Here is a 10,353-nt window from a genome sequence, read left to right as displayed (position 1 = left end):
TACCAAACAGGGGTCTTTAATACAAACAAAGACCATGAAGGGTGAGGAACCTTCAGAGGAGTGCTGAGCCAGGCTCTCAGGACCCTAAACCTGAACCAGTGACACAGAAATCAACATATTTACATTAATACTTAAGTCCGAGGACAGTCTAAGACCTGAGATCCTTTCTGCTTCCTTTCTTCTTCGCAAACCCTTTTCACCTTCCATGTCTTTGATTCCTTCATCCTCCTTTTCCCTATTCCTTTCTTCCTTCCCTTCCTCCCACTCTCTTCATCACCCATGCATCTGCCCCTCTAGGTCCTGCCACAGTTCCTCCCTTCCACGGCCCCTCAAGCCCACCTCCCTCAGGTCTAGCTTCCAGGTTCAGGATGAGGCAAGAAATGTCCCTCAGCCCAGGGAGCACTTGTTGCTGTCCTTCTTGACAGACGTTTTCAGGTCAGTGCTTGAGGACTTGCTGTTGTTTCCCTAGAGCCAGGAAGGTAGAAGAATCAATTGTGTCAAAGCTGGCTGGAATAGGAGCTTATGAACTCAGGACAACCCCCTTAGTGAAATTGTGACATTGTTTCTCCTCCTCCTCAATTGTTTTCTTCCTTTCCTTTCTTTTCTTTCCTTTCTTTCTCTCTCTCTCTCTCTCTCTCTCTCTCTCTCCCTTCCTTCCTTTCTTTCAAATGAGATGGGGTTTCTCTGTGTAGCCCTGGCCGCCCTGGAACTCACTCTGTAGACCAGGCTGGCCTAGAACTCACAGAGATCTGCCTGCCTCTGCTTCCCCAGAAGCACTTTAATGCTGGCATTAAAGGTGTGTGCCATGGGCACGTATGTGTTTAGATAGAGCAGCTGAGGATGAACTTGAAGTCCTGGTCCCTCTGCCACCACCGATCAGTGCTGGGGACCATCTGTGCGCATCCCCACACCATCGTTCAGCTGCTTCAGTTCTTGGAGACACACACAGTGGTCCGTGGTCAGGTAGAACCGACTCACCGATCTCCTGCCTCCTGACTTGAGCAAGATGTCACGGGCCAGGGAACTGAAAGCCTAAAGGGGAAACGGGTTAGAACAGATTGAAGGAGCAGATAAATCTGTTAGTATTTTTATCTCCTGGAGAGTAGATCTCACCTCATCCACATTCATACTGGATTTGGCACTTGTCTCAAAAAATCGGATTCCGTACTCTTGAGCCAACTGTAGGGGCAAGGTGGGAAGGAAATAGCTGGTAAAGGGCAGAAGCCGCGCTCTCGGCAATCCCCCCGGCACTGCCCGCAACAAGCACAGCTGGCTTCTCACCTTGTCAGCCCTCTCTTTCTGCACCTTCCTCTTGGCCTCCATGTCACACTTGTTCCCCAGCAGGAGGCGCTCCACTCCAGCAGAGGCATTCTGAAGACAGGCCAGGAGAAGGAAAAACAAGTAAAAGTTGGGCTTGCATGTGGCCCACACCTGCAATTTCTGCACTTAACAACCTGAGGCAGAGCCAGGCATGGTGGCACATGCCTTTAACCTTGCATTCAGGAGGCAGAGGCAGGCGAATCTCTGTGAGTTTGAGGCCAGTCTGGTTCACAAAGTGAGTTCCAGAACAGCCAGGTGGTTATGCAGAGAAACCCTGTCTCGAAAGGAAAAAAAAAAGTCATTTTGGGGGGCTGGAGAGATGGCTGAACAGTTAAGAGCACTGACTGTTCATCCAAAGGATGAGGATTCAATTCCCAGCACCCACGTGGTAGCTCACAACTGTCTGTATCTCCAAGATCTGACATCCTCACACTGATGTCCATGCAGGTAAAACATCAATGCCCATGAAATAAAAATAACTAATGTATGTATGTATATATATATACATACATTTATATATATACATTATATATTATAATGTATATATACATTATAATAATGTATATAATATAATGTATATAATATAATAATGTATATAATAATATATAATATAGTGTGTGTATATATATATACATATATTGGACATACACGCGCAGACACACACACACACACACACACACACACACGTAGCTGAGGCAGAAGGATTACTGTGAGTTCAAGACCTGTTTGGGTTACACAAGTTTTACACTAGCTAGGGCTACAAAGTGAGACCATGTCTCAAGAAGAAGAAAAAAAGGAGGGTTTTGGGCTGGAGAGAAGGTTCAACAGTTAAGAGCACTGACTATTCTTCCAGAGGACCTGGGTCCAAATGGTGGCTCAAAACCATCTGTCCCAGAGGTCCACCATCCTCCTCTGACCTCTGAGAATACTAGGCAGGCACTGGTTCACAGATATACATGTAGGCAAAACACCCACATGTAAAATTAAGATAAATAAATTAAACTTGAACCCCACCCACTTTAGCACCCACCGTCCTCCAGGAGCTACTTTGTTCCCCGACTTCTTCTGGAGGCCTCTCACCTCTTTGATGCTTTTCATCCAGTTCTGAATGTTCTCGAAGGATTTCTCATCTGTGATGTCATATACTAGGATAATGCCCTGAGGGATAGCAAAGTTCACCTTGGATCACATTCTCACTTAGGTTTCTAGTGTCCTCTGGGTAACCCTCCAGGTCCTATCCACCAGTCTAAACACAGGCCATACATGGGGCTTTCTGCACACCGTGCCCTCCTTCTTTATCCCTGACCCTGAGCTTGTCACCCTCTGTCCTTGAGAAGCGAGCACTGTGGCCACGCCCAGACCCACACCTCATACCATGGCTCCGCGGTAATAGGCAGTAGTTATGGTCTTGAACCGTTCTTGGCCAGCTGTGTCCCTGAAACAAAAGCCTTCATAGAACGAAATAGAAGCAAGGGGTCTCCAAGGGAGAACGTCTCTTCCTAAGAACGCTGGGGGTGAGGGGTTCAAAGGAAGCAGGGTCAGGAAACAGTAGAGGGGAAAGGGACAAGGACGGTTGGGTTGGTACTCGGAGGCTCCGGCCTGGGAAACAGGATGTCTCTTGTTTACTCATAGATGCCAAGCACTGTCTGAAGTGTCACCTTATGTTCATCCTATCTAACCTCGCTGTATAAAAGTGAGGCATGTCTGACTGTCCCTGTTTTATAAATGAAACAAATGTGGGGAGGCTGGATAACTAACGAAGGTCAAGCAGAGGTCAAGTGGCGGTCCGGGGGCCTGCCGCAGCTTCTCTGTCACATCAGGATGCCCCAGTGAAAGCTCTGACACACTTAGAGCCCCCAGCCTTCCTAGCACAGTCAGGTCAGACCTCTGTATGTAACCTCCTGTGCTCGACAACTCTTTCAAAGTTATGATTATTATTATTTTGCATGTTTTTGAGACAGGGCCTCTCTACACAGCCCTGCTGTGCGGGAACACGCCACGCAGACCGGGCTGATCTCAGACTCCCAGAGCTCCACCTGCCTGTGCCTGCAGAGTGTGGGACTAACGGTGTGCACCACCCAGGTTGCTCTCTAAAGTTCAGAGAGAGCAAGAGGCTGGGAGTCAAAGCTGTAACTCTGCAACTTGTCTTTCAACCACTTAAGAGCCTGTTTCTACATCATAGCTCATTCATTTTCAAGTCCAGAGAATGCTCTGGGTGAGGAAAAAGACACAAACAGGCTGAAAGTGGGACACAGGAAGAGAAATGGAAGGACAGCTGATAGCTGTCTGAGCAAGACTGAATAAATTAGAAGAAGTACTGGATAGGGGGGATAAAGCAAATCAGACCAACATGGTGCAACATGCCTGTACATGTCTGTAAATCTCCAACACAGGAGACAGAAGCAGGGTTAGGAGCTCATAAAGGCCATCCTCAGCTACACAGGGGGTCCCAGGCCAGCCTGGGCTACATGACACTGTGTCTTAAGAGACAAAAACTATAACTGAGAAGAGAAGGAAGGAAGAAGAAATGAAGGGCGAGGGTGGGGTGGGAGGGTCCCGGAGCAGTCTGGACAGGCAGGCTAGCTTACTTACCAGACTTGCAGCTTGATTCTCTTCCCCTCTATTTCCACAGTGCGAATCTTGAAATCAATTCCTGGGGTGAGAGGTGTAACGACAGGTGAGCATGTATGCATTTGTGAAAATATGGTGGGGGAGAGCCAAGGCCGTGCCCAACAGGGCCTTGCTGGGTGTGTAAAATGAGAATTTTTCCAAAGCCTTATTCCTATGGCAAGCATACCGTTTTTTTCCTTAGACGTTCTGATGTTTTGGAAAGAGGTGGTGAAACTCTTCCGTGGATTTAAAAACATGCCAGCTGACAACTTTCATTGCGCTCTCACTTTCGTGGTCTTTCCCCCCTTCCCCCAACACACACATGCTACTGGCCCTCCGTCCACCCTGCCAGCCCTTCAGGGTAAAGAGGGTGGGAAAGGCAGCTGGCTAAGGGAGTCGGTATGAATTAACCAGCAGGCCAGGCTTCGAGCTGGCCTCCATCAGATTCCTCTGGAGAATTAGTTCTTCAGTGAGAAACAGTTTCTTTCCCGGTTGTCACCAGACAGGATTCTCAGTCAAGAGGGGAGGAAAGTTGAAGAGGGGAGAAGAAAAACATTCTCCTTACTGAAAGTCTAGGAACATCTCCCAGGCCTCTCGGGGTTCCCGAGAGAAGGGTGAGCGCAGAAGCTTACCCAGAGCCCCCAAAGTCTCACTGGCAGTATGCCCAGACACTCTGCAGGACCCTGTTGAGGGGAGGGAGGCTAGGAAGATGAGTCGAGGGTGGGGCGGATGCAGTTTGAAGCCCAGTGGGTCAGGAAGAGGCCGACGGAATTGGGAAGCAGGGAAAAGGAAAGTTAATCCCTAGAGTTAATCTAGGGAGTTTGGGTGGATGGAGTGAAGAAGGAAGTGGAGGGAAATGACAAGAGTCTGTGTGGATTTGGGGAGACTGGGGAGATAATACCGAGAAAGGGAGGGGTGGGGGGCAGCAGCTGGGGTCCCTGGTCTCAGAAAGGTCTGAAATGTTTTCTGGGACATTATGGGGGATGGGTCTGGGACAGGGGTCGAGAGACTGGAAGTTAGTGTCTTACTCTGGGTGGATCAAAAATTACGGTTCCTAGTCATTCAGGAGCCCGTGTAGGAGGGTGGGCGGGAGCAGGGGGTGGGTCTGGGGTCCGAGATCCAGCCAGCGGGCTCACCGATGGTGGAGATGTAGGTGCTGTTGAAGTTGTCCTCTGCAAAGCGAATGATCAGGCAGGTCTTGCCCACCCCCGAGTCCCCGATCAGCAGCAACTTGAAGAGGTGGTCGTAGGCTTTGGCCATGGCGGACACGGCGGACACTGGGGGCGCCGGGGGAGGGGTCGGGAAGGCTCCCACTGGTAGGCGGGATCGGAGGGCTAGCAGGCAGAAACTGCCGGAGTCCCAGCCAGGAAGTTTTGCCTCCCTCTCCGCCCAGGCCCCGGGAAAGAAGAGAGGCGGCCCTGCTTGCGGCTCCACCCCTCTCCTCCAGGGAAGAGGCCTGTCCAGCTCCCGCGGTCCTGACTCCCCGCACTTGGCGGGCCGGTCTCCCTGGCCCTTCCCGTTGCCTTTGCCCAGCCGTCTTTCCTCTCTTTCGACCAAAGCGGAATGGGGAATTTTAAAGAGATTAGAGGAAGAGGAAAAGAATTTTGCCAATAATGGTGGAGGTGGGGGGTGGCACTGAAAGCTGATAAAAAGCTGAGGCGTTTTCATGGGCTTTTGAGTTTATGATGAAAGACCTAGAAACTTAGTGTCAGCGCTTCATGACCTAAGTCTACTGATCCCAATTCCCTTTGAAAAGAAGCGGGTTGGGAGGTTAGTACGCTGGGTCCATCTGCCCCCTGGTGGGAATACAGTGAAAAATCGAAATAAAAATCAGCCTCACCAATTACACTCAAAACGCATACAGCCAATTGAGTCATGTTCTGGAGACGAGCTTGGAACTCAGTAGCTCAACCCGGCCTCCAAGTCCTGGTACTCCTCAAGTATGAACATTACAGATGGGAGCCACCGTGCCCAGCTTTCCACTTTTATCTACCTATTTTATTTACAAGTGTTTTGCCTGCGTGTGTCTATGCACTACAAGAGTAGAGTCCCTGCAGAGGCGACAAGAGAGCAAGGATCCCCTGAAACCTGAGCAACAGACTATCAAGAGGATGCTGCCTTATGGGCTCTGGGAATTGAACCCAGGCCCACGGCAAGAGCAGCCAGCTCATGTTTCAGTCCCATTGAAAGAAAGAAGGAAATAAAGGAAAAAAGGACGGAAGGAAGGAAGAAAGAAGAGATAAAGAAATTTTCTTTTTTCTTTTTCAAGACAGGGTTTCCCTGTGTAGCCTTGACTATTCTGTAGACCAGGCTAGCCTTGAACTCACAGTTATCCACCTGGCTTTGCCTCCCTGAGTGCTGGGATTACAGGTGTGCACTACCCCACCCCAAAAAGGTACTTTTCTAACAGGTGAGAAAGTGTCTTTGTTACTTTATTTCTGCCATAGTCTACGATTACATTTGTCCTTTCTCAAACACAATGTATCAGTTACCTTTGTTCTTCTGCAACAAAATACTTGACAAAAACAATGTATCAAAACAGGCTTGTTTTGGCTTACAGGTATAATCCATCGTGACAGTCTCAACATGGGGCGTCTGGTCACTTTTCATTCAAAATCAAAGGAAGGAATGCTGGCGCTCAGGTCATTTTCTCCTTTTCACTCAGGAGGCTGAAGGCTGCCACTCACTGTTTGGTAGGCTTTCCCACCTCGGTTGATACACTCGGAACTTCTCCAGACATGTCCAGAACACCACACAAACTAATGATTCAGTTTCTTTTATTAACTTATTACATTTATTTGTATTTGCCTGGGCATACACAGGGTGAAAGTGTGGAGGTCAGAGGACAAGCTGAGGATGTCCCAGCAAACTAACCCAGAGCCACCTTACCAGCTCAGTTCATTTGAGGACAGGTCTCTCTGGGTTGCCCAGATCCGTGTCAGATCATGTGACCACCTGGACTCAGCCTCCTCTAGAGCTACAACTACAGTCAGTCACGCACACGCGCCACTGTGCCTACCTCAGTACCCCACTCTGACTATTCTGGTTTATTTTATATTTTTAAACTAGAGCATTTATTTTATGACTGGTTGAAATCCTCAAGATGAAGCAGATGCTACAACAGCTGCCCTCTTGGGTTTAGATGTTCAGTGTCTGAATCTGCGAAAGACAGCATCTAAACCCAAGAGGGCAGCTGTTGTTCTTTTAATCACTCTGAAGGCCAAGTGTGGAGGCACAGAGGTGCTGTCCCCGTACACAGGAGTGAGGTGCACGTCAAGGTCAGCCTACTCCTGGTAGAGATTTCAGGCCAGCCAGGGTTACATGAGACCTAGTGATGGCTGGTAGTGACTGACAATTTGACAATCTGGGAAGATGGCACCTCCATCAGAATGGCCTGTGGGTATATTTGTGGGAGAATTTTCCACTTTTCTTTTTTTTTAATTATACAGGGTCTCTCTCTCTCTGTCTCTGTGTAGATTTATTGGTTGTTTTTTGAGACAGGGTTTCCCTATGTAGCCTTGGCTGTCTTGGTCTTGCTTTGTAGACCAGGCTGGCCTCAAACTCACAGGGATATGCCTGCTTCTGCCTCCCAGAGTGCTGGGATTACAAGCATGCATCACCACACCCAGACTCTATGTAGATTTATTTCTATGTGTGTGGCTACTTTATAATTGCATGCTTGTGTGTCATATGCACGCCAGGTGCCCTTCAGAGGCCAGAAGGTGTGGTAGCAATTTCCTGAAACTGGAGTTGATAACTCCATGTGAGCCTCTATGGTACTTAGCTACTATGTAGGTGCTCTGGAAGAGCAGCCAGGGCTGTTAATCTCAGAGCCATCTTTCTCCAGCCCCAGGTATTTTCCTGCTTGCTAACTGAGGTCAGAGGGCAACCCTGTGTGTGAGGTACCATCCCTAGCCAGGTGGGGCTGCTGTATAAGACAGGATGGGAGCTGAGTGTGAGCCTGGGAGAAAGGCAGCTTAGTTTCTGCTTCAACTTTCTGCCTTTAGTTCCCACAACAATGGGCTGTGAGGGGCATAGGAGAAGAAGAGGGAGGGAGGGTGGGATTGGGACAGGATGGGAGAGGGGGTTACAGCTGGGATACAAAGTGAATAAACTGTAATTAATAAAAATAAAAGTTAAAAAAATAATGGACTGTAACGTATAAACCAAATGAACCCATTTCCTCACCAAGTTGTTTTTGGCCAGGATATTCATCACAGCAACCAAAAGCAAACTAGAATGCACCCTCTCAAAATCAATGTTGGCGAGGGGTGGACAGTGTTAGAGTACACACCTTTAAATCCAGGGAATAAACTGACATGCCAGCTCCATGGTATTGTTCAGGGGAAAGTTTTATTGTAGATATGAGACAGAACAGCCAGGGGCATCTGGAAGAGTCCAGAGCAAAGAGAGGAACATGGCCAGGGCTATCTGTGAGAGAGGGAAGAACGATGTATCTACTCTAGATAGAGTACAGAGAAAATATCTAGAGAAAAGCAGGAGCAGAGCATAGAGAGAACACAGTGCGAACAGCCTGGTTATAGGAAGGATGAGTACAGCCAGGTGTGGTGGCTCACGCCTTTACCCCAGCACTCAGGGAGGCAGGGGTTCCAGACTGGTCTACAAAATGAGTCCAGCCAGCGCTGTACAGAGAAACCCTGTCTCAAAAAACCAAAAAAGGAGGAGGAGGAGAGTAGTTGGGGGAAGGAAGCCTGAGAGCTGGAGGGAGTTTAGGGTAGAGGAGGAGGTAAGAAAGGCTAGGATGCTAGGTTGGACTTTGAAATGTGTAATGGGTGCTTGTGATACTAAAGGAGCCTGGAGGCCATGAGGTCCCTGTGCCAGAGGTAAGGGAAATGGCTCCTTTTGGTAGAGGGAACCAGTTTTACTAGTTCCTGAGGAATGCTGGCTTTTAACTAACCACCAGAAACCCTTCTATAGTCCAGGTTGAGCTCATTTTTGGATATTTGGACTGCCTTATGGAGTCTGGGGAATCGGAGTTTCCTTTGGGCCTGATACTCAGCATTCTAGAGGCAGAGGCAGAAGGATCTCTTTGACTTCAAGGTCAGCCTAACCTATAATAACAAGTTCCAGGCCAACCAGGAATACACAGTGTTACCCTGTCTCAAATAAGTAAATAAGAATAAATAAGAACAGTGGACCTGTCAACATTCAGTCATAGATGGGGGACAGTTAAGGTCCATTGAGGAGAGCCAGCTCCTAACAAGACAGATGTTGGCAGTTGTTGGCTCCCTGGCAGAGAGGATGTTGTTGTTTTTAGTGGCACAGCTGCTGGTGAGGGACCTGAGTCCAGTGGACAGCTCTACAACCATGCCTCTCCTGGCAGTCCTGGTTAAACTCAGGCCACCAAAAAAAACCCCAAACCTGGCAGTGTTGGCACATGCCCTTAATCCCAGGCAGGGCCAGGTGGGTCTCTGTGAGTTCAAGGCCAGCCAGGTCTTCAGCTAGTTCCAGGGCAGCCAAGGATACACAAAGAAACCCTGTTTTGAAAAAAAACGAACTAACCAACCAACTAAAACCAAAAAACAAACCCCCAAAGCAAAACAAACAAAACAATCAACAACCAAAACTCAAAAGACATGACACTAAGGAAAGGAGCTAGTGGTGAGGGCAGCAGTTTGGAGAGAAGGCGGTGCATGTGTGAAAATAGTTATTTAAGAGAAGGCTGCTGCTCAGCGTGTTGGCTCTCGCTCTCAGGAAGCAGAGGCCTCCTGTGAGTTCGAAGCCAACCTGTTCTACATACTGGGTTCCAGGATAGCCAGGGCTCTGTAGAGAGACCCTGTCTCAGACAAAACAAAACAAAACTCAAAACTCAAAACAAACCAAGCAAACAAAAACCAAAACAGGAGTGCAGGGAGAAGCTGGTGACACGGCTCAGAGAGTGGACGAGGGCCTTTGCCACCGGGCCCAATGACTCAGGGCCCGCATGTTGGAAGGAGTGAGCTCACTCCTGAAAGTTATCCCCATATCGCCACACAGGCACTGTAGCAAGAGTGCACGTGTGTGTACAGATAGATTAATTAAAATGTAATAAAAGTTCAAAATTAATTTGTAAATTGGTAAATCACTTCAGTTTCATGATGGTTCTGATAAAAGCTCATGAATTCTCTTGTTCTCATCCTATTTTTTCTTGCGTCTGGCTGTTTAATTCCAAGCAATGTGTTCTCTTTGCTTTCTTCTCTGGTATTTTAGCCAGTACAACTCACTGCAACTTCATCTTACTTATCACATCTTCTTAGCTTCCAGAGCTTCAGCAAGGATGACTTTTACCCCTCTGTTATGCCAGACTCTTTCTGGACTTAGTTTTATTCATTTTTTATTTTCTTATTTTTGTTCAGTACTGGGACTCTTAACCCCTGACTTCATGAATGATAGGAAAGCCCTCCACCACCAATGCTACGTTCC

The 10,353-nt window shown here is 48.2% G+C and overlaps 1 protein-coding gene across 2 annotated transcripts; it reads right to left on the bottom strand.

Moving 5' to 3' along the window:
- Positions 1-5,374, bottom strand: Rab13 (RAB13, member RAS oncogene family). 2 transcript variants are annotated; one of them, XM_021646809.2, is made up of 8 exons: positions 5,067-5,374; positions 3,913-3,973; positions 2,695-2,755; positions 2,401-2,478; positions 1,282-1,371; positions 1,114-1,179; positions 979-1,032; positions 1-465 (listed from the first exon to the last, which is right to left on the bottom strand). In XM_021646809.2, exons 1-8 carry the CDS (start codon positions 5,188-5,190, stop codon positions 388-390), a joined length of 612 nt encoding a protein of 203 aa, XP_021502484.1. In that variant the 5' UTR covers positions 5,191-5,374; the 3' UTR covers positions 1-387. The 2 variants fall into 2 exon arrangements, with proteins under 2 accessions (XP_021502484.1, XP_060223784.1); XM_060367801.1 differs by lacking the exon at positions 5,067-5,374 and adding an exon at positions 4,118-4,966.
- Positions 5,375-10,353: the final 4,979 nt, after the last annotated feature.

This window comes from Meriones unguiculatus, chromosome 1, assembly GCF_030254825.1.
Source record: "Meriones unguiculatus strain TT.TT164.6M chromosome 1, Bangor_MerUng_6.1, whole genome shotgun sequence".
NCBI lineage: Eukaryota > Metazoa > Chordata > Mammalia > Rodentia > Muridae > Meriones > Meriones unguiculatus.
Note: the sequence above shows the minus strand (reverse complement) of the source record. Positions and strands in the feature narration are given on the sequence as shown.